At 37.5% G+C, this 24700-nt stretch overlaps 3 protein-coding genes and 1 long non-coding RNA gene across 4 annotated transcripts; all 4 read left to right on the top strand.

Moving 5' to 3' along the window:
- The first annotated feature begins 3853 nt into the window (after positions 1-3853).
- Positions 3854-6247, top strand: LOC103451814 (pentatricopeptide repeat-containing protein At2g02980, chloroplastic). Its single transcript, XM_008391241.4, has one exon. It carries the CDS (start codon positions 4194-4196, stop codon positions 5973-5975), a length of 1782 nt encoding a protein of 593 aa, XP_008389463.1. The 5' UTR covers positions 3854-4193; the 3' UTR covers positions 5976-6247.
- Positions 6248-8468: 2221 nt separating this feature from the next.
- LOC103451813 (extracellular ribonuclease LE) lies at positions 8469-10617 on the top strand. Its single transcript, XM_008391239.4, has 4 exons — positions 8469-8687; positions 8804-8959; positions 9828-10026; positions 10229-10617. The coding sequence occupies exons 1-4, from the start codon at positions 8586-8588 to the stop codon at positions 10450-10452; spliced, it is 681 nt and encodes a 226-aa protein (XP_008389461.1). The 5' UTR covers positions 8469-8585; the 3' UTR covers positions 10453-10617.
- Positions 10618-11071: 454 nt separating this feature from the next.
- Positions 11072-12711, top strand: LOC103451815 (uncharacterized). Its single transcript, XR_531723.4, has 3 exons — positions 11072-11529; positions 11796-11858; positions 12520-12711. It is a non-coding gene; the product is annotated as an uncharacterized lncRNA (long non-coding RNA).
- A 2999-nt stretch (positions 12712-15710) lies between these two features.
- On the top strand, positions 15711-18266 carry LOC103451816 (ribonuclease 3-like). The gene is made up of 4 exons (XM_008391242.4): positions 15711-15997; positions 16588-16743; positions 17418-17616; positions 17752-18266. The coding sequence occupies exons 1-4, from the start codon at positions 15893-15895 to the stop codon at positions 17973-17975; spliced, it is 684 nt and encodes a 227-aa protein (XP_008389464.1). The 5' UTR covers positions 15711-15892; the 3' UTR covers positions 17976-18266.
- The last annotated feature ends 6434 nt before the right edge of the window (positions 18267-24700 follow it).

Genomic DNA, 24700 nt, shown 5'->3' with positions numbered 1-24700 from the left:
ATGAATTTGTTGGAAATTTAGTTCTTGTTATTATTGTTATTTTATTAGTTTTTTTGTGGGTCAAGGATTATGATTATTTATCCATTATGTTTAGGATTTATTTTCGTTTTTCTCTTATAAATAGGAGTCGTATAAGTCCGTTACAATATAGTCTTACAAATTATGTAACCTTCTTAATGAATAATCTTATATCATGCTAGAACAAATCTCTCATAAACCAATTAAAACAGCTAAATTCACATAATAAAATCGGTCTCTATAGAATTTACATTAAGAATAGAGAAAATAATATTTAATAAACAAATGATTGAATCACATTATTACTAGCTCATTGTGAGGCTAAATCCACCCCCTCCCCCTTAGTGTAGATAATATTATTTGTAAAAAAAAAACAATCATTTGATAACTAATTTAATCACATTATTATCCACGTGCAAAAATGTCACATCCCACATCGCCCAGAGGTGTGGATCTTGTAAGTCTTATATGTATATTCTCATCTCTACCTAACACGAGGTCTTTTGGGAGCTCACTGGCTTCGTGTTCCATTGGAACTTCGAAGTTAAGCGAGATCGCAACGAGAGCAATCCCAGGATAGGTGATTCACTGGGAAGTTCTTGTGTGAGTTTTCAGAAACAAAACCGTGAGGGCGTGGTCGGGGCCCAAAGCAGACAATATCGTGCTACGGTGGAGTCGAGCCCGGGATGTGGTGGGGGCCTGGGTCGAAATGTGACAATTTGGTATCAGAGCCAATCCCTGGCCGGATGTGTGCCGACGAGGACGTCGGGCCCCAAGGGGGTGGATTGTCACATCCCACATCGTCCAGGGGAGTGAATCTTGTAAGTCTTATATGTATATTCTCATCTCTACCTAGCATAAGGTTTTTTGGGAATTCACTGGCTTCCGATTCCATCGGAACTCTGAAGTTAAGCGAGATTGCAGCGAGAGCAATCACAAGATGGGTGACCCATTAGGAAGTTCTTGTGTGAGTTCCCAGAAACAAAACCGTGAGGGCGTGGTCAGGATCCAAAGTGGACAATATCGTGCTACGATGGAGTCGAGCCCGGGATGTGGTGGGGGCTTGGGCCGGGATGTGACAAAAAGACCTTTTTATAACTGGCATTACACGTCTCTTAATATGTTTTGATAGTGTTTAAAAATAGAGAAAATAATATTTAATAAACAACTGATTGAATCATATTATTGCTAGCTCACTGTGAGACTAAGCTCAACCCCTTCTCTCTTAGTGTAGATAATATCGTTTGTTAAAAAAAATCATTTGACAACTAATATAATCACATTATTATCCACGAGCGAAAGACCTTTTTTATAACATGCATTACACGCCTCTTAAGATGTTTTGAATGTGATTAAATATAGAGAAATTGAATCATATTATTCCTAGTATATTGTGAGGTATTAATTAAGAAAAAACCACAAAAAAATTAATTATTAAAAAAATACTGTTAAAATGACGAAAAATGTCTTTGCCTTATTTGATGCATTATTTTGGGATGCCCTTGAAGTTTTTTGTCGTGGGGGCATTTTTGTCCAAATCTTTTGTTGAAGCTTGGTGACACCAAAATCACTATTCACTTTTCGATTGGCTTTATATATAGAAGATGAATATAAAGTCAGAATCCCTTAGAGCAAAGAAAACGGAGAACCAAAACCAACGCCCATGTAACATACTACAATTGAGAAATTTTCTAGTATAACAGTCATACAAACTCACAAGAATCAGGAAACATGCACTGTGGATGTAAATTTTCGCCGTCTTCTCCTTTAACAAAATTGCACCTGTAAAATAATGTGTTTAAGAGTTTGTGAATAGCAAATGACTTAGTTTTTTAATGGGAGAATATGACTATTTATAGGGAAGTGACCGGCCCTATTTGGAGAATAGTGCATGGCCATATATGGTGAAATTGAGTGAATAATTGCAAGATATTATGTGAAATAATATTTTACAATTAACATGGTAATTAATCCTAAATTAAATAGAAAAATTGGAAGTTACCTTTTGAATAAGAATTTGATGATGAGTGATGAGATGGATTTGAATAAATATAATTTTTTGATCATCTTTGACTCCTTCTTGATTGAGCCGTTATTGTTCGTTGCATGTGCATTGGAATCCCGATGTGTATCGAGGATAATTTTGTCATTTTCATCCAAAAGTTTACGTGTCACCTTCATAAAAAATTTTATTATTTTTTGCCCCACATGCACCATCTAATGATCAGAATCATTAGTTTTTTTTTTTTTTTTTGGTAAATCAGAATCATTAGTTTGGAATCTTTGGATCTGTCCAAAAGCGACTTGATCAATGTCAGGGTCATGTCAGGATTAATTTCAATTGCACCAAAGCAAACTTTGGATATGCTATTTCTTTTATTAAAGGGGCAAAAGATAACGATAAGATAAAGAAAATGACCTCAAGAGGGGGTACCAGCTGCAAGAATTTGAAAGAGGAAGATTTATAAAATGCATCTAATGTTGTAAGATAGTGTGAAGGATAAAAAATCTCAAAACAATTAATCGTAAGATATGAAAGATGACATTCTTAACTTGATACTGAATAGTTGAAAGATTATAATAGAATACGAGCATCTAACTTAAAATTAATCGGCAATAAGTTGAGAGTAGTTTATCAGCTATATATCGGGCTATTCTGATTCATTTTTCATTGTCTGCAATTATGCAAAAGCACCTTTCGTCTTTTGTTTTTAATCAATATGGAAGCACTTTTGAATCTTGATGATGAATTATTATTTCATGACGTTCAGTCAAGTATTTCATACTGAATCTGGATACATCATGAGACATTGGGACACATAAAGCAGCAAGTTTCATTGTAAATAATGGCTTTTGACTATTTTTAGTGCAGAAGAATGTGCTTCCAATATATAGCACTTCAACACTAGAAAACAGGACATCCATAGAAAAGATGAGCATATATTTAATCTGGATTTGGGATCCCTGCAAAGTGCGTACACTGCTTTCTTCCCTAATAATTTGATGCTTTTTTCAGTCCTTTTTCTTGCATTATTCATGGCCTCTCATGCACTATCTATTGTTGACTAATATATTGAACTTATACAGGAGTCACCCTCTTACAGTGGACTAGAAAATTTGAGGTGATCCTAATATATTGAACTTACACTAGTATAGCAGTAGTGTTATACGTATCAAATTCAAGTTACATGATTCTTATATATTAATATCACATTCACTCAAATTAATGTGAAAGGCTTAAGGAGAGACACCTGAAGTCGGACCCCATAAGACTAAAGGCAAAGAGAATGGAGAGTCAAAAACCTAACACCTACGATTGAGAAACTTTTGAGCGTGATGATCATAGATTCACAAAAATAAGGCAAAATGCACCACCTTTTTGGATCATATTAGTACCTAGTTTGAATGTGCATAGTGAATTTGCAGAATGTGAGAATTTTAACGAAAAGCTCCCGGTACTGTTCACTTTAACGAAAAACATTTTTACACTAAAAAATCAATCATGGTACTATTCACTTTACCCTTTATTTTGTCCTTATCGTTAAAACTTAAAAATTTTAAACTTTTTTCATTATTTTTCCTTTTATTCTAGCCACTAAACTGAAATAAAAAATAAAAAATTCAAGTAACGTAAACAAAAAACAGAAGTGCACAAGAAGAGGACAGGAATGTGGTAAATTAAAATCCCATAAAAATATATATATTTGGGCTTGGGCTGCATGAAGTACTAGAACCGGAATTTGGGCTTTGGGTAGACAAACAAGGAACAAGTTCCATCATCAAAAGGTTTCCCCGGACAAAAGAATAATTTTCTTTTGCTTTATATGATTATTTTTCTCTGGACACTTATTTTTTACTTTCTTTGAACACCTATTTTCTTGTATAAATTATGAAGGCTTTCTCTTCAATTTTATTGTGAAATTCAACCGTCCTCAAGTTCATCAATTGCTTGATTACCACCATATGAGCGTCCAAAAAAATAACTATTTTTCTCGATAAAATCACTATGTTCTTTGTATAATTTTATAAATACGTATAGCAGTCTCTCTGTTTTTTTTTTCAAATAAAATTGATGGTTGTACGAAGCCCACCCATCTGCAAATCACTCATTCCCTCCAAAATTGCAATTCAATCATCACCGCATACTGTATGCTCCAAACACACAAGATAGTGATATGGCAGCGCCGGCTGTCCAAATAAGCCCATTCTCTCACCCAAAAACCAACACAAACACCCCTCTCTCTCTCGTCCCCAAGTGCTCGACTTTGAGAGAAATCAAGCAAATCCATGCCTTTTCCATCAAAACCCATCTCCAATATGACATCTCCGTCCTCACCAAGCTCATCAATTTCTGCACCTCGAACCCAACAAGTACCTCCATGGACTACGCCCACCACCTGTTCGACCAAATTCCCCACCCGGACATCGTCGTCTTCAACACCGTTGCTCGCGGCTACGCGCGCTCTGGCACACCGTTTCGAGCCATTTCACTCTTTTCCCACGTTCTGTGCGCAGGTCTCTTCCCAGATGACTACACATTCCCGTCGCTTCTCAAGGCGTGCGCCGGCTCTAAAGCGTTAGAAGAAGGGAAGCAATTGCATTGCTTTGCTATCAAGTTTGGCCTCCACCTTAACATCTATGTGTGTCCTACACTCATAAATATGTACACCGAGTGCAATGATTTGGATGCCGCTCGCCGGGTGTTTGATAAGATAACTGACCCTTGTGTTGTTATACACAATGCCATGATCAAGGGCTATGCTCGAAGTAGCCGGCCAAATGAGGCGTTGGCGTTGTTTCGAGAAATGCAGGCAAGCAATGTTAAGCCGACTGATGTAACCATGCTTTGTGCTCTTTCTTCATGTGCTTTGTTAGGAGCATTAGACTTGGGAAAGTGGATACATGAATATGTTAAGAAAAACAGGTTTGATAGATACGTTAAAGTGAACACTGCACTGATAGACATGTATGCAAAATGTGGAAGCCTGGAGGATGCAGTGTCTGTATTCGAAAACATGAGCGACAAAGATACTCAGGCTTGGTCTGCAATCATCATGGCATATGCGACACACGGGCATTGTTCCAAAGCCATATCTATGTTTGAAGAAATGAAAAGAGCACGAATTAGACCTGACGATATCACCTTTTTGGGTCTCTTGTACGCGTGTAGTCATGCTGGATTTGTTGAGGAGGGTTGCAATTATTTCTACAGCATGAGTGAGAAATATGGGATTGCTCCAGGGATTAAGCATTATGGTTGCATGATAGATTTGCTAGGTCGGTCTGGACGCTTGGAGGAGGCTTACAACTTCATAGATGAGTTACCAATTAAGCCGACACCCATATTCTGGCGAACGTTGTTATCTGCTTGTGGCAGCCACGGTGATGTAGACATGGGGATGCGGGTGCTTAAACGGATTTTTGAGTTAGATGACTCTCATGGTGGGGATTATGTGATCATATCGAACTTGTGTGCAAGAGCGGGGAGATGGGAGGATGTGGATTACTTAAGGAAGTTGATGAGAAGCAGAGGAGTTGTAAAGATTCCCGGATGCAGCTCCATTGAGGTGAACAATGTAGTGCACGAATTCTTTTCTGGAGACGGGGAGCGTTCTGTTTCTACTGTACTGCACCAGGCGGTTGACGAATTGGTTGAAGAATTAAAGCTGGCTGGATATGTTCCTGATACTTCTCTAGTGTTTCATTCTAACATGGAAGATAAAGAGAGAGAAGTTTCTCTCAGATACCATAGTGAGAAGTTGGCGATTGCTTACGGGCTCTTAAACACAGCCCCCGGGGCAACAATCCGCGTCGTGAAGAACCTTAGGGTATGTGGGGATTGCCACTCTGCTGCTAAGTATATATCGTTGATCTTTAATAGGCATATAATTCTTCGAGATGTCCAACGGTTCCATCATTTCAAAGAGGGAAAGTGCTCTTGTGGAGATTATTGGTAGTTTAACTTAATCGAACTGGAGATCATTTTTATCATAGCATAGAGAATATATTGGCTCGACAAAACTCTTCATTTTGTTGGTGGAAGGCGATCCTCACGCTCTTCGCCAAACCCACTTCGACGATCATCGGCAGGCTGACATATTTGTCAATCATCATCAACAAGAATGCAGATTAATTTGTTGTAAATGTAAGATAAACTATGCTGTTATAAAAATATTTGTACTAATTCAGGTATTTACAGATTAATCATGAGAATTCGAACTTAGAAGCACACTGCTCTAACCAACTTGGCTAAGCTCAGTTTTATAGTGAAACACGAGAAATTGGGTACACTCCTGGTATAACATGTTACAAAGATGCATCTCAGACTAGCCAACTTCATGAGGTTTATTGAATGTCCATGCAGCCCGATGAGATGCTCGTCCAACATTGAGTTCCCATCCTTCTAGCTACTTTGATATTATGAGATTTTCTAGTATCGTCTAGACCAAGATTTGATGGCCAAACTTCAGGTGTATTACATATACCGGAGCATAGTAGAATTTCCATAATATTAGTACACTTGTTGGATATTGGACTCTCTCATAGTAAAATTTTGCTGTCATCGTAATGTAATTACGCATGTAATTAAATTGCTCTACACTAACAAAGCACACACTGTCAAAATTCTTGTCCACTAGATTATCATTGGAAAGAAAGAAAAAGGACGTCGGCAATCATTTTAGGAGGCAGGTTCAGATGTTAAACGAAAAATCCTATAAAACAATCACAAATACGCACAAATATATTCATAAATTGTAATGATTACGTTCTTCACGGTGTAGACATATAATTTGTAATTTGAACAGAGACATGAGTTCTTGACAATTTATCTCGACTCTTGGCACTATTTGAGTTCTAATAATTTAAAGGTAATAAGAAAGAAATTTAGGTTTCATCGCAAAATAAATTAAAATTTGGGAAAGTTTTTCGAACTTCTTATTTTGCTATTGGAAGATTTTTTTTTAACTTTCTGATATAGGGGCAATGCTTTCACATCTTCTCATCACAAATGACAAAAATTCAAACCTGAGCTGCCTAACATGTGGACAATTATGACAAGAAATAGTGGAACAGTGGAACTCCTTGGATCATTGTACTTAGTTGTTTAAAGATCAAATATTGTCATCAACTTGTTTGTACCATGATAGTTTGCTCCACTTAGAGTAAGTATCATGTTCGATTTGTAGAGACGATAACACTATATATTTGTAATAAGTTTGACAATGAGTTGTGATTCATCCAATTGTGGTAACGTAACTTTGTTGTTATGTTTTGGACTGTTGTAAAAGTATTTTGTGAATCTATTTTGTAAGAAAAAGATTCAGCTAATGTCAATATACAAAATGAAAATTGCTAAAATGAGGAGAGAATATCCTCTTGATCAATATATGCCAAGTTTTCAGTATGAAAGCATTAAGCACGTATGGAAATCACGGCACGCTATTTCACCGATATTATTGCTATTGGTGACCACATTTATATATGCATACATGCATGTTACAAGTTACAACCACATGATTTATATTTGTTTTATTTGATACAATATAAATAAAGTGTGAAAGCATTACTTTATCTACCTAACTTGGAATCCATCAAATAATTGGTGCAAGTACAAAGAGATGCTTACAATGGAGAGAGGATTCTTGCCGAATCCTCTTTGTGAGGATCTTGGAAATTCTCTAATCATATTCGTTCATCGTGCATCGTGCGGTCAGTTTTCATCAGGTACTGTTCATATTCAATTTTAAATAAATTTTTTTACATTGATATCTAATCGCACGATGTACAATGAATGAATGTGATTTGAGGATCCCCAAGATCCTCACTCCTTACAATATTCCTAACATTTATTTATTAATTGAGGTAACTTCCAAAGGTCGCAGGAAGTCACAAATATGGCCAATAAGTGTGTGTCATACGAGAGATTTTTCAATGGAACACAAATACATACATCATAATTATACAAGTGCAAGAACGCTTAAAAAAAATCTTCCCTCCACTTATACAATGACATATGACGTACCGCTCTATATTTTTGGCACACTGAAAAATCTCTCATATCATACATTATGCACCATATTGTCTCGTATTAAATGGAAAAAAATGATAAAAATTGTTTACACATGTGTCAAACCTTAGCTAAAAAGCTTAACACAATCTGCCAAAATCACAGAAGAATCCCGCGTTGAGATTTAAATTAATTAATGGCTAATTTCGATTAGTTGGACAAACAAACAAAATTAAGAAAAATAGTGAATGTGACAGGAAAAAAATCCCACAAATATGAAAGGAAAAATTCTGTATAAAGAAAACGTGAGCCGACATATATCTATCATCATGCAACGGTTACACACATAAATAATCCTGTGGACTCATAAAATTTGGTAATGAAAGCATATAAGGCTGGATATTCGGCCCCTCAACCTTTCCATATTTCTGCCTATAAATAAGGCTCGTCACCTCCCTTTCATATACACTATCATTACTCTCCAAATTAACCAGTCTCAAGAGTCAAAGGCCATAACCAAGAGAGAGAAATCTAGAGAGAGAGAGTGTGAGTGAGAAGGATGAAGACCAACCCTTCAACTTTTGTCAAGCTTTTACTGATAGGATGTCTTTCAGTTGTTTGTGTTGCAGAACAATTTGATTTCTTCTACTTTGTCCAGCAGGTGAGTGAGATGTTTTATCTTATGTTACGTCGGATGGAATCAAACCCTTGACCTATGTGACTGTTAGTTCTTATGATTACCTTGTTATGGTTGTGTTTTTTTGTTGAGTAATGCAGTGGCCGGGATCGTATTGTGACACAAAGAAAAGTTGCTGCTATCCAACAACAGGGAAGCCTGCAGCTGATTTTGGTATTCATGGGCTTTGGCCGAATAACAAGGACGGTTCATACCCCTCAAACTGCGATCCTAACAACCCCTTTGATCAATCTGAGGTATTTTAATTGAATCTTGAAAGTGTCCTTTGGCATAAAAGAACATCGATCTTATATTTCTTTTTACATTTAAGGCCGGCCATCTAATGCAAAATCTGCTACATTTAGGCATTTTCGCATAAAAATCATCTATCATTTATTCAAAATTTGTTAAAATGAGTTTTACAGTTTTAAACTTGGACAAAATTGTAACAAAATTGTCACACGCCTGATTGGTGTAAAGAACAAGTTCTCCACAAGCAAGCATGGAGAAAGCATGTACTCCCACTAGTTGTGTATAATTATGTATATATCTCTCATCATGTAACGAGTGATGTATGAGAAATATAAACACATAATTGTATGTATCGAATGACTCCTGGCAATTGCAAGCTTGGTTTTGTGGCGTGACGTTTGATGTCACATCTCACACCCCCTGCGTGCTAGCAATGGCTCTTTTGGCCTTCTTATCCTTTGTTCTGTTTTTTTTTTTTTTTCATACTGCTTTAATCTTCTGTTGTTGACAAATTAAGATTTGGCCTTTTTATCCTTTATTCTGTTTTTTTCTTACTACTTTAATCTTCTGTTGTTGACAAATTAAGAATTTATAATTATAATAATATATATAGCTCTTGATAATGGAATAGGGATCTTCACATCTTAGTCATTCATCGTGTATCGTGCGGTCAGAAATTATCTGACTTTTTTATTTAAAATTAAACTCAAATAGTATATGACAAAAACTGACCGCACGATGAACGGTTAGAATGTGGGGATTCTTAGCATTCCCACAAAGTGGATTTAGAGAGGATCCTCTTCCCTTGATAATTAACGAACGTTATCAACCTTTAGATGCCACTAAATTCTATCATGGAAAATGATGTCACAGATTTCAGATCTAAGAAGCAGCATGCAAAAAGAATGGCCAACATTAGCTTGCCCAAGCGGCAATGGCATAACGTTCTGGACACATGAATGGGAGAAACATGGCACTTGCTCAGAGTCGTTCATTGACCAACACGGTTACTTTGCAGCTGCTCTTAACCTCAAAAAGAAAATAAACCTCCTCCAAGCCCTCGAAAGTGCAGGTAATTAATAAATAAATTATGAAACTAATCAGATCAAATTATCAATGCGTAACAGTTATTACACACGATTATTAGTTGGTAGATGTTGTAATCACTAGTCACCTCATATTGAGCCCACTAATTTCAGTAACTATTGATGTTAATTCCTTGCTGTGTTCGTCGATCCACATTTATTAAACATATATAATGTTATATGTTACAGGTATAAAGCCAAATGGGGACTCATACACCCTACAGAACATCAAGGGGGCAGTGAAAGATGCAACTGGGTTCACTCCATTTATTGAGTGCAATGTGGAAGAATCTGGTAACAGCCAACTTTATCAGGTTTACTTGTGCGTGGACACTTCTGGTTCTGACCTCATTGAGTGTCCTGTCTTCCCCCATGGAAAGTGCGGTGCACAAATTGAATTCCCAACTTTTTAGAAATGTAGAAAGATGACTCGCTAGCTCAGACCACAGCATCAGCTTTGTCTAAATTTTCATGTAACTATCATTCACTAATCATGAATTCTGGATGTAGTCCCGTTTTTAATAACCCATTTATGATAAGTGTGTTTATGCAAAATACAATATATTTTGATGTACGAAGTTCTTGAGTCCAGACTATTTAGAACTTAATTTTTTTAAATACTCACCTACATGAACCACATCAAGTGGCCCATTGGTAATGGTGCGGACTGCGCCTAGGTTCCGTGTTCGATGCTCCGAACTAGTGAGTCTGCTTGATTGTGGCCACGAGTAGAGTGAAATTCCTCATAGCCTCTCCGCGCCCGGAAATGGTGGATAATATTGGCTTACCACCAGTTGTCCCCCTTAAAATAAAAAATAAAAAAAAACAAGGATTTAGTCCCTGTGGTAAAATGTAACGATCCATCCCATATTTTATGAATCGAAAGGGCAATTTTGTAATTTCACTTTGATTGGGAGATATTTTGAAATTGTTGCTTTTTGGATCTTGTTTGGTGTGCCATGTGGGGCCCACTTTCCTTTTTGGTCCCCCAACCCTCTCTCTCTTCTTCTCTCCCTTCTCTTTCCCATGTATAACTCTCAGACCTCTCTCTCTCATCTCTCCCCCTCACATACTCTCTCTCTGTACCTTTTCTTTCCCCAAGCAGCACACCCACACGCACCAACCCTCTTTCTCTCTCTCTCTCTCTCTCTCTCTCTCTCTCTCTCTCTCTCTCTCTTTCTGATCTCCCTCGCCTATTTTGGACGTCTTCACCTCTCTCGTCCCTTTTCCTCCTCTGCAAGTGCAGACACCGAGACCTCTATCACCACCACCGTAGGTCGACAAAACTGGCGAGTTCCACCTTTTTCACATTAGGAGAGCCTCAGAGTCACCTTCTCTGTCTCAAATGATTGTTCCTTCGATTTCTAAGTTATATACTCGTTTTTAGTGAAGGTTTGGCTTGAAAACACCTCTGGGAGACTTTCCCAGATTCCGACGAGGAATGCCGTGACTTCCAGGCCATTTTTCGACCACGGCTGGACCAAACATTGGTATATTTCTCTTCCTCTCCTCCGTAGCTTCAAATCCATATATGGCATGCTTGTGATTGTTGTGAAATGGAGCTAATATTCTGTTAGGGAATATTATGTCAAGGAATATTCCTGGATTCCTAGAATATTTTGTGTTGACTTTTACAAAATATGCTTGGGACCCCTCCTAAACTAATTTCGACATCCTGGTTCCAAATCCGCGCTCTGTTTTCCCAAAGTCAATCGTTTTAGTAAAGTTTTATTAATTGGTCATTTTATGTGCTTAGGTGCGTTTGTTAGTGACGTTCCCGTCCTCTCTTGTTTGCACAGCTCTTCGACAACGGAGTAAGGTGAGTGGACCCCTTCCAAAATGCATGAATTTATTATTAGAAATGCATACATGAAAGCATGATTTTATGACTACGTTTTATGAAACATTTATGAGTAAATTGGATTTATGCTTTATCAGATTTACGTTCTTTGAAATATATTTATGATTATATACTTATGAACATGATTTATGATATAATGTTTGAGCTATTGAGCTCCGATGAGATACATTTGGGAAAGATTATGTTCATGATTTTATGTGCGTATTCAGTGGTTACTCATACTATGTGCCTACAGGCGAAAGATACTTATATATGGCTTTGGTCTTAAAATACTTATATATGGCTTCGGCCGGGCGTTTGTAGATGGCTTCGGCCGGAAGATACTTATATATGGCTTCAGCCAAGTGTTAATAGATGGCTTTGGCCAGAAATATTTATATATGGCTTTGGTTGGGTGATGTAGGGTCTTCAAGCGATTTTGATACCACTATTAAGCACACTATATATGATATATGTTTTATGAAAGGTTTTATGGCATGCTAGGGTTTTCGGAAAACCTATTACTACTTATGCTATATGAGTTTTCTAAACTAGGGGTTAGTATGTTGAAGAATAACTGTTTTAGTATTACATATATATAAACTTGGTCCACTCATGTTTTGTTTTGCGTCCCCTTCAGACTTAGAATTGGGGCGTACAATCTCGATGTCAAGGCACTCCCGCATCGGTAGCTTCAAGTCATCTCGGTGTAGGACCCATTCTTTTGTTCGTACATTTGTATATTATTCTTTCTTCAATGTTCTGGTTTAGTTGTATGCTCTGAACACGTTCCACAATTGCATATTCATTACAGTTAAATTTTCGAGTTTTATTTATGTTCGTTCTTTCTTCATAGTTCTCATGCATGTTAGCATGGCTTCATCACCTTCGGGTGTCGGCCAGCACGTGCCTACCCTAGTGTTTGGAGGATATCGGGATCAGGTTTATCATAAAATCTATTAGGACTTATGCCCAAAATTGAAAATTCCATTAACTTTTCTGTTAATTATTAGCATATGAGCCACATATATTAGGCTAAAACGGAACTCTACTTTAATTGTTAGCTAACTCATGTACCAATAATTAACAAAATAGTTGACGGAATTTTCAATTTTGGACATAAATCCTAACAGACTTTACCACATGGACTTAAATACTAGGTTTTTTATTTTTTTTTTATTTTTTAAACCCTAGGAGCTATCTTTCCTATCACCATCGGACTTTTAATTAAGCCCAAAAAAAAAAAAAAAATTACTCACCAACATGGATTGATAATATTACATCCCTTTAGATTTTTTACATTTTTTAATAAATAAAGGGTTGTTTTATTACCACTGTTAATTTGTTGAATACACCTACAACTAAAATGTCTCTCAACAATTTCATCTTTGCCCTTCCGTTTGTTAAAGCCACCCCACCTTACAAAACAATAAATCCCACAATACCCCCGCACCGTCGCCTGTGACTCCATTGTGTCACCGTCGCCTGTGACTCCATTGTGTTCTTCGTATTATCCGGACCATTGGAGAGGCGAGAGTGTTTGCCTCGGCTTTGTTTTTAAATAGGCCTTTCTTGAAACTGTATTAGTATTCCTAATTGTTTTCTTCATAATGATTTCGAAACTGTATTAGAAGTTTATTATCCATAACTATAAGTTGAATAACAGGGTTATCAAGGCTTATTCCACAGGTTGCATAACCTCTAAGTTTCTCCAAATTGTATTAGGGTTTTGTTCTTATATTGTCCGAGTCCAATTCTCGATATGAGAACTATGCCGAGGCCAATCCAGAATTCCCAAGCGGATATGAATATAATACCAAAAAAAAAAAAAAAAACAAAACAAAAGTACAACGATGAATATTTTGATGTTGAAAAAAATGCGAGCAGTCTAAAATAAAGCAAAGGATCTCAAGTCTCAACAATCAGCCATCGGCCAGGTGAAGGAGTTGGTGGTTTTGAGAATCTGCAAAAATATTGGTGACGTATTATTTGGTTTGCAAATTTTGTTTACAAATTTAGCCTCCTTAGCATTACCCTTAAAGAATTTCTATTTTGATTGTTTCAACAAATTGTGGAGTATATATTAATAAACAATCCTAAATAAAAGCTCAACAGTCATTAGATGTCATTGATGAGGAGAGTCTTGTTGAAATTGTCCTTCGAATTTTCACCGGCCAAGATCGATTGATTTTGGGTTAGAGTGTTTTGGTGAGTTATTGGGCCATGTATAAAACTAGTGCACATGGCATGGTTTTAAATTTCAACACCAGCAGTTCGCATTAATAATCTATTTATTTATTTATTGAAAAAAGAACAATATTTGTTGTAAGATTTCGATTTCGTTTGGAGTACCGTCTGCGTTGCAGAGATCAAATTGAATGGCTTATTTATACAACTTTAAAAAAGAACCCATACAGAAGAAGAGATCTATCTTAAGCCAAATCGTGTACTAGAAAACTGGTGAAATGTGTTTGTCATGGAAGCTGCTCACCGGCTAACTACTTAATAGAAGTTTAGGGATACTTAATTAGAAGAAGTATATGTTATTATCTGAGGAGTAGATCACATCGTTATCTGAGATATAAACACTTTCCAGTTACACGTCACTTTTGTATACGTTGATATAATTTTGTAGCAAGTTTCCAAATCATATTGAGTTTAAGGATTCAACCACCATATATTGCTGATCGAGGGGTCCATCAACCACGTTTATGAAATTATCTTATGGTTTTCGTACGTATTCGTGGCACTAATGCAAGTTCCTTTTACAATGGAAGGTTTTAGATAAAAGGTCTTCATGATATGGCCAAGTCCATATATTCGTTACTTCGTTTGGTGGTAGCAAGTGTACATGATGGGATGTTATCCAACGCGACATGACATGCATGAGCCATATCTTAGTCGATAAACGTGATTATAATAGGAGAAATTCTTGTGTACGGCCTACCGCATCCAACATGATGTGAGCATAGCGCGTTTGAATAACACAAAATATATATATATATACACGAAATGTTGATTTTGTGTGTGGTGTCTCACAGACACATGATCGGTTGGTTGGATACCATTTTTTCCACAAGGAGTATAAAAAAGAACACTTGACACCATCTGATCTAGGGAGTAGGATTTTCTCCCCTTCAGATTTGCTCCTCACATTCCCTCCTATTTGAACGGTCACAATTAAGCCACGTCAACTTCTTGTGTGACTATCTTTATAGAGAAAAAGATAAAGGAGATATTGAGAAAATAGGGGACGGGAGGGGATGGGAGGGGTATCAGATCCAGTATAGCTTGATGCTAAAATGAATTTCATTTGAAAATGTGTAACACAGGTAGGTATATAATACAAACCCATATTTTTGCTCCCCATGAGTCGTGTCTGTAAGCAGATTAAATGACTTGCACGCGACACAAATAAGCCTGATCTAGCAAGCATAAACGAGCTAACTTCTTTTCAGATTGGCCTGGAAAAGCTACCCATCCGACTTTGCGCTCCATCTTATTAGTTAATTACTTTAAGACTAATCCACCGGCCACTTCCTTCCAAGACATACATCGATCCACAGTTGCTTCCAGATTTGCAATTCTTATAATTTATATGAAATATGAAATGAAATGTGGAAAATAACTAGTTAGATTAAATTAATTAGTTACTCTATCAACGAGTTAATGGATATACATATCCTGTACTTGTCCATGGAGACGTGGAATCTTAAGCTAATTAAAAGACAAATTAAAATTAGACTTAAGATTTAATGTATCTAATGAGAAATTAACTGGATTAAATTATTACAAAATAAATAAATTGAGGGTGGAAAGAAAGAAGGAGATAAGCAAATGATGGATTGCACAGATTTATAAGCTATTGGTGATCAGCATATGCTTTCCGGGATACTCCATATTCCCTCTCTCCTTCCCTATTAAATACAGACCTTTCAGCTAGCCATATTGTCATCCCTAAAAAAAAAAGAAACCTATTTCATCAGAAAAAAAAAAAAAAAAAAAGAGAGACAATGAGATACAGCAATACTTTGATCTTGATCAAGCTTTTGATCATTCAGTACCTCTCGGTTCTTTGTGTTTCTCAGGACTTCGATTTCTTCTACTTTGTTCAGCAGGTGTGTTTTTGCTTCAGCTTGCTGTGATGACCCGCCCCAAATAGAATATGATCCTCTTTCATTTTCTTCTATATTTTTTTTCATACTTCATTTCCTCTTATGTTACTTTCTATAGCCCATCTAAGTGATGTGCACGGTATAAAGTTCATAATGCGAAACTCTTTTAGTTTCATCCTAGTGGCTCGGCTCATTCAAAAAAGTATCTTCAAAATTTGAGAATCTCAATGAATCCTTTAATTTATTTTTTTAGTATCTATTTTATTTAGCCCACCCAATAACTACAAACCAAACGGTTTTTTAGTTTCTAAACCCTAGTGGAAATTTTACGCAACTGTTCTTTAGTTTCTAAACCTATCTAAACATTTTATTTTTCTTCTCTCTTTGATCTTATTTTTGCATAAGCAAGTGGTCTTTTACCACAGTAATGGAAATGAGTTGTGCCTTCACATTTTATTGTGGTTTGAACCATGTTTGTTTCCTAATCTAACATCTAACATCTAACCACTAACACTATCAGCTTTTCAAATCTCTTTTTTCTATATCACATTATAGCTAGTACTATAATCCTCATGATGTTTTATATCATGCAGTGGCCAGGAGCATACTGTGACACAAAGCATACTTGTTGCTATCCCAAGTCAGGAAAGCCTACAGCAGATTTTGGCATTCATGGCCTATGGCCTAATTATAAGGATGGTGGCTACCCCTCTAACTGTGATCCCGACAGCGTCTTCGACAAATCTCAGGTATATTTTTAAGCAACCTAATCAATGGTCTGTGTATCCAATAATGTAAGCAAACAGTATCGCAAATAAGATTTTCATAGTTTTAAAATATACATACACCTATATAGATATGAATATGTATGCATATAGGGAGCTTCAAATGCAAACTAAGACTACGCAATGATCATAATGTTTTCATACTCTATTTTTTTTCTTTGGCTTTTTAGCTAAAATGGTCATTGAGATTGCCATAACTCTTTACTTTGGTTTATGAGATTTGAAATTGATAAAAGTGGTCTCTGATTTGGTCCACGTCAATCATTATGGTTCTTTTGTGAAAGATCTCCTTAAATAAGGACCAAAATGATAAAAATACTCTCAATTTAATAAACTATGAGCCAAATAATTTATAAAAATGAGGGTATCTTTGTCAATTTTCCTATTTTACGGAGATTTTCACGCAATAACAAAATGATTGATGGTGAACAAACTCAATGATCACTTATATCGATTTTAAATCTCAATGAACCAAAAAATGAAGAGTTATGCTAATCTCAGTGACCAAAACATAAGAAGTCATGTCAATCTTAAAAACCATTTTGAATTAAAAAAATATTTTTATTTGTGTGTGTTTTGAGTGTCTTCTTTAACTAATTATTCCATTTTCATGGACTATTTATTTTGTACAAAATTAGATCTCAGAGCTGATGACCAGTCTTAATAAGAACTGGCCATCACTGAGCTGCCCAAGTAGCAACGGTTACAGGTTCTGGTCACATGAATGGGAAAAGCACGGGACTTGCTCCGAGTCCGAGCTCGATCAGAAAGAGTACTTCGAAGCAGCCCTCAAACTCAGAGAAAAAGTTAACCTTCTACAAATCCTAAAAAATGCTGGTAATTCATTAGCAAATTCCAAAAAATTAAGTTTCTGTCTAAAGTTTGAGCTGGCCAGGGGCCGCTCCCAAAGTAAATCCCATAATAGCACTTAAAACTAATGAATCAACATTTAAATGTAACTGTTGAATGCAGGAATCGTGCCAAATGATGAACTTTACAACCTAGAGAGCATAGTGGAAGCTATAAAAGAAGGTGTTGGGCACACCCCAGGGATAGAGTGCAACAAGGATTCGGCCGGAAACAGCCAACTTTACCAAGTTTATTTGTGCGTCGACACTTCCGGCCAAGACATCATCGCGTGTCCTCTCCTTCCAAAGGGACGATGTGCTTCCAAAGTTCAGTTCCCTAAATTTTAATTAACTCATTGTTGTAATTCTTTCACAATAACCTTTTACTTTGTAACTTGTTACTTGTATGTATCTTTGGCTACCGATGTTGCTTTCAACTAGCTAGCCACTTCATGTGTCATGAGTCATGACCAAGGTATTAAATATCGATGATATCGGAAATATCGGTAGTCCAAAAACACGGAAATATCGATGGAAATATTGGGATATTATCGATATCGATAAAAATAATATGGAAACCACGAAAATTGTAAGAAAAACTTGGAAATTTTTATTGAAACTTTGCAGGATGTTTATTTAGTCAATTATCTATTAGTTTATCACAAAAAATTGGAAGGAAATGCATTGCATGATGGATTTAACTGATTTAAGTTGATTATATAGCGAGCTGGCAAACATGATGGATTTAAAGGATGTTTACTTAACTGATTTGAGGTGACCCAACCACACACACACAGACATGCCACCACACATGCACACATGTTCTGATTAGATTACACACGCACACAACACACGCACGCAGACAGAGACTCCTCAGTCTCTCTCTCTCTCTCGATCATTCTTCTATCTTCTCTCCCTTCTCCCTAGATTACACACAACACACACACGCAGACAGAGACTCCTCAGTCTCTTTCTCTCGATCCTTCTTCTCTCTTCTCTCCCTTCTCTCCCACACACACGCACAGAGATCTGTCGATCTCTCTTCTCCCTTAGCCTCGTCGGCGTCGGCGTCGTCTCTCGAAACTCTCATTTCTCTCTGCACCGAGTCCGAGACCCACATACACACACGCACACCATCGCACTTGCTTCAGGAAGACACCCATCGTCATCAGCAACCTCGTCTTTCTCCCTCTCCTTCTCGTCTCTGCAACTCGGCGAACACAGGAACTCCAGCGAGTTTCTTAAATTTATCCAGTTAGGTAAGCTTCGGTTTACCTCTTTCTGTTCCACATTGAAGCTTCTATGTGAAATTTAAGTTCAAAATTGTGTTTTTGCAAGGTTTTTGGGACGAAATCGGCTCGGGTTCGCACAGATCCATCTCCGGCGTTCTTCTCCGATTGGCACAGATCCAAGATATTGCGATAATTTCAGAAATATAGCGATATTATCGATAATATCGCGATATTTTGACGAAATCTCATTGGATAAGCATTAAAATATCGTTAACCCGAAAAACCGATATTATCGACAAAATATCGCCAATAATATCGGCATTTGAGACCATGGTCATGACTAATTGATGAACTTTCTGTTAGAACCTACCCTACGTCTTCTACGATTGTACACAGAGATCAACAACAATACAATTTCATTCACACTTATCTTCCTTTACAAGCCTCTATTAGTACTAACCTTTTCACTTCTAACCGACTTCTCCCTCTAACAAGCTCTAACTAATTAATATCCACCGTACACTTGTCAATCACAGATGATGCCATGTGGCATCCTAACAATACCCTCCCTCAAAACACAAGTTCGACAAAACACAACACACAAAAACTCAACCAACAGATTACAATGAAATGGATAGAAAAAACAACATCAACAGATTGTATCACAACTGCACAAGTTCAGGGAACTTGAGTTTGAGCTCTTGGTAGTTTTCCCATGTGGCATCATCTTTGGAATGGTTCTGCCATTGCACCAGGATTTCAGTCACTGCAGAATTATTGCATTTCACCAATCGTCTGTCTAGAATGGCCACCGGAACATCTTGAAGAATACCCGAATCGATAATAACAGGCAATGGGACAGTATGCTGGATAGGCAAACCCAAATGCTTCTTTAGACAAGACACATGGAACACAGGGTGAAGTTTAAAGTGATCTGGTAACTTGAGTTTATAAACTACTGGACCAACTTTGGATAGAATAGGGAATGGACCATAAAATCGTGGTTGGAGTTTGTGAAATGGATGAGAAGCGAGGGACAAATGCTGGTATGGCACCAATCTTAGATACACTGAATCTCTCACCTCAAATACTCGTTCAGACCGGTTCTTATCAGCTTGAACCTTCATCGTACATTGGGCAGCTTCCAGATTGCTCTTGAGTAAGGATAAGATTCGATCCCTTTCTGTCAAAGCTTGATCGACAGATTCTACCTTAGTGGTGCCAGATTCATAGGTTTGTACTGTTGGTGGAGCTTGACCATATACAATCTCAAATGGAGTCATCTTGGTTGCTGAATGGAAACTTGTATTGAATGACCACTCTGCCCAAGAAAGCCATGAAACCCATTTCTTTGGCTGCAAGCTACAAAAGCATCGCAAATATGTTTCGAGACATCGGTTCAAAACCTCAGTTTGGCCATCTGTTTAAGGATGGTAACCAGAACTGAAACATAATGAAGAACCTTGCAGATGAAAGAACTCCTTCCAAAATTTGCTTAAGAAAACCGGATCTCTGTCACTCACTATTGATTTCGGCATGCCATGTAGTTTAAAAATATTGTCAACAAAGAGTTGAGCAACCATGGACGCAGAATATGGATGACCAATAGCAGTGAAGTGAGCATATTTGGACAACTGATCCACCACGACCCAGATTACAAATTTACCTTTACATGGAGGAAGGTCCACAATGAAATCCATGGATATGTCTGTCCAAATCTTGGTAGGTATAGGCAGAGGATGCAATAATCCAGGAGGAGACAAAGTCTCATATTTGTTTTGTTGACATGTTGAACAGCAAGCTACCATATCCTTCACAAACTTCTTCATCCCTTCCCAATAAAAACACCTAGAAATCCGCTTATAGGTCTTTAAAAAACCCCCATGACCAGCCGTAGGTGTAGCATGATTTTCATAGAACACTTTGTTTCTCCAGTGAGTAGTAGGGCTAAGCACAATGCGGTTCTTGTATTTAAGAAGACTGTTATCTACATGAAACTTCAATGTAGCCACTGTGATAGAACCGTCATCCATAGACAGGAGACTTCAGATTTTTGTTATTATCCAAGGATCCTTCTCCATATCTCTGCGCAAATCATCCAGCCACTGAGAATAAGGGTAAGAAATAGCCAACACTTCCATTTCTGCAAGCTGGTGATCAACAAAATTGGTAATATTCAAATGAGATCGTGATAAGGCATCTGTTGCTTGGTTATTACAACCTTGTTTATATTGAATTTCGTAATCGAACCCGAGAAGTTTGGTAACCCATTTCTGTTGTATTGGAGTATGGGCCCTGCCTTGAAGGAAATATTTCAAACTGTGGTGATCAGTTTGAATAATGAAGTGATTGCCCACTAAGTAGGACTGCCATTTGTGAACAGCATGTAAGATGGCTAACATCTCTCTTTCATATGCAGATAGCGTTTGATTCCTCAAACAAAGGGCTTTACTTGTGAAAGCAATTGGTTTGCCTCCCTGTTAAAGCACCGCACCAATACCATGACCCGAAGCATCAGTTTCAATCACAAAAGGCCTAGTAAAATCTGGTAAAGCGAGGACTTGAGGAGATAACATTGCATTCTTGAGAGTATTAAAAGCTGTGGTAGCTGCATCCGACCAATGAAAACTGTCCTTTCGTGTGAGAGCAGTCAATGGACTTACGATCTTGCCAAAATGAGGAATAAATTTCCTATAGTACCCCGTTAATCCCAAAAACCCTCGCAAAGCTTTCACTGATTTGGGAATAGGCCACTGAGCTATAGAATCCAGTTTAGTAGGGTCAGCCGATACCCCATCCTTGGATACAATATGCCCGAGATATTCTACTTGTGATTGACCAAATGCACACTTCGATTGTTTCACAAACATGTGGTGCTCCTTTAATGTCTCAAATACTATTTTTAATTGATCCAAATGCAGTTGCCAAGAAGGGCTATAGACCAATATATCATCGAAGAAAACAAGAATAAACTTTCTCAAATATGGTCGAAAGATGTCATTCATAAGGCATTGGAAAGTAGCAGGAGCGTTGGTCAAACCAAATGGCATTACTAAGAACTCGTAATGACCATCATGTGTCCTAAAAGCTGTCTTTTCAACATCATCAGGATGCATTCTAATCTGGTGATAACCTGCCCTCAAGTCTAACTTGGAAAAGTATTGTGCCCCAAATAACTCATCCAACAGTTCATCAATAAGAGGAATAGGGAACTTATCTTTAATGGTGATGCAATTAAGGCCTCTATAGTCCATGCACATGCGCCAAGTTCCCTCTTTTTTCCTTACTAAGATAACAGGAGAAGAATATGGGCTGTTGCTCACTCGTATAAATCCTGCCTCCAATAATTCAGCAACACATTTCTCAATCTTAGCCTTTTGAACCGGGCCATATCGATAAGGTCGAATGTTTGGAGGTTTGCTGCCATGGATTAGTGGAATTCTATGGTCCTGAATTCTGTGGGGTGGCAAGAACTTGGGAGTTTGAAATACTATCGCATAGTCTTCCAGTAAGTTATGCAACTGTTATTGTTGAAACAGTGTAAGATTCTGACTAACCTTGTCCTTCTGTGCAGTATCTAATTGGAATGACCCCACTTCCTCAGTTTTAATATGGAACAAGACTGCTCCTACCGTTGACTCCTGATGAAGTAGCTTTTGCATTTGGAAAGCAGAAATATCCTAAAGATTTTCCTTAGATGCCTCCAGACTAGTGATACAAAATGTCTGAGAATGTTTTGTGAACTGCATGTACAATTTATCGAAATCCCACAATATAGGTCCTAAGGTACGCAACCATTGCACCCCAAGTATAACATCACATCCTCCCAAGGCTATAGCACAAGAGAAGAGAAGCTTTAGTACCCGATTTCGCCGTCAACTCCGTGAGCTTGGCATCAATTTGATGGGCAAAAGCGGCAGCCTCCAATACATCTCTGGGCTTTAACAGTTTAACATCATGGCGTAGTTCCGGTCGAAGACCCCTAATAAAGCAAGATTTGAGTAAAGAAAGGCTGATATCCCGTCTGCGATTTGCCAACCTTCGAAATTCCATGACATAATCTCTGAGAGTGCCTGATTGTCGTAATTTGACCAAGTTTTCGGCCGAATCTTCAAGTTCTGAGGGACCAAATTCATGGCACAATGCTGCCGTGAAATCCTTCCAATTGGGAAAATTCGTCAAACACCTCGCCCATTGGAACCATTGCAAAGCTTCACCTTCCATGTGAAAGGACGCCAATTTCACCTTCCTGGATTCGTCAATGTTGAAAAAATCGAAGTAATGCTCAGCCTTGTAGATCCACCCTAATGGATCGTCACCTTCATTGAATCTTGGAAACTCCAACTTCAACAACGGTGATTGATGTAGCTGATTGAAATTATGCCCAAATTCGTGATGAACTGGGTTAGGGTTCCTGCAATCTTGAAACTGATTTTCGCCCAAGGTTGCTTCTGAAGAATCCCCCAAGGATCCACCATTACCCCTGGCCATAAGAGCTTGTAGTTGCTCCATAATCAGCTCTAAATTCGCCTGAACCTTCTCTTGCGCTTGCTGCACGTCTTCAATCTTCGTCTCCAGACTCGATACGCGGGACTCCATATTCTTACGCGACCCTTGCCGCGACATACAACGTCGAAGGATTGAGAGGATCGAACTGGCTGATACCAAATGTTAGAACCTACCCTACGTCTTCTACGATTGTACACAGAGATCAACAACAATACAATTTCATTCACACTTATCTTCCTTTACAAGCCTCTATTAGTACTAACCTTTTCACTTCTAACCGACTTCTCCCTCTAACAAGCTCTAACTAATTAATATCCACCGTACAATTGTCAATCACAGATGATGCCATGTGGCATCCTAACACTTTCAGATTGCTAATAAATTTTAACCACACTTTTGGCTACGTTCTCTTTTTTTCTTTATATTTAACTTTGTCTTGTTCCGTTTTCATCCAGTAATGCCCTTGATGATTTTAGCTGTCTATTCTCCTAAGTGGCCAGTTTATAGATTATCATACAGAAGCTAATTAAATCAAAAATTGATTAATATTCTAACTATTATCAAATAAATAGAAGGATCATGAGTGCTTGACATGCATGTATAGTTAATAATGAAGCACCATTTCTATTGAAAGCCCTACCAAACACGTGTGTATCGTGCAGTGATTACTTTTAACTCAAAGAAATCCAACCAAAAATTAAGGGTCATCTCCATTGGAAAGCCTTGACACCATCTGATCTAGTGTGGCTTGACGCTAAAATGAATTTAATTTGAAAATGTGTAATTCAGCTGGTAGGTATAATACAAATCCATATTTTTGCTCCCCATGAGATTGAGTCGCGTCCGTAAGCAAAAATGACTTGCAAGCAACACCAATAAGCCTGATCTAGCAAGTATAAACCAGCTAACTTCATTTAAGATTGGCCTGGAAAAGCTAGCTATCTGACCTAGCGCTCCATCTTATTAATTAATTACTTAAAAACTAATCCACCGGCCACTTCCTTCCCATGACATACATCTATCCAACGTTGCTTCCAGACTTGCATTTCTTAATTTATATGAAATATGAAATGTGGAAAATCATTAGTTAGATTAACTTAATTAGTCACTCAATCAACGAGTTAATGGATATATATCCTCTACTTGTTCATGTTAGGGAATAGAGTGTATGGATGGTGTGGATTGATAAACTTGTCCCTTGATAAGCAAAAGAGTTAGTTAGGATTGTTAGAATCTGCTAAGTGATAAGATTATAGAGATTAGCTGTACAAATTACCTTTATAAAGGTTAATCATTGTTGTATCTTTCTATCAAGAAAATATATGTACTTCA

The sequence above is a fragment of the Malus domestica genome, chromosome 13, assembly GCF_042453785.1.
Source record: "Malus domestica chromosome 13, GDT2T_hap1".
Lineage (NCBI taxonomy): Eukaryota > Viridiplantae > Streptophyta > Magnoliopsida > Rosales > Rosaceae > Malus > Malus domestica.
The sequence above is the reverse complement of the archived record's forward strand: the minus strand, read 5'-3'. Positions and strand labels throughout refer to the sequence as shown.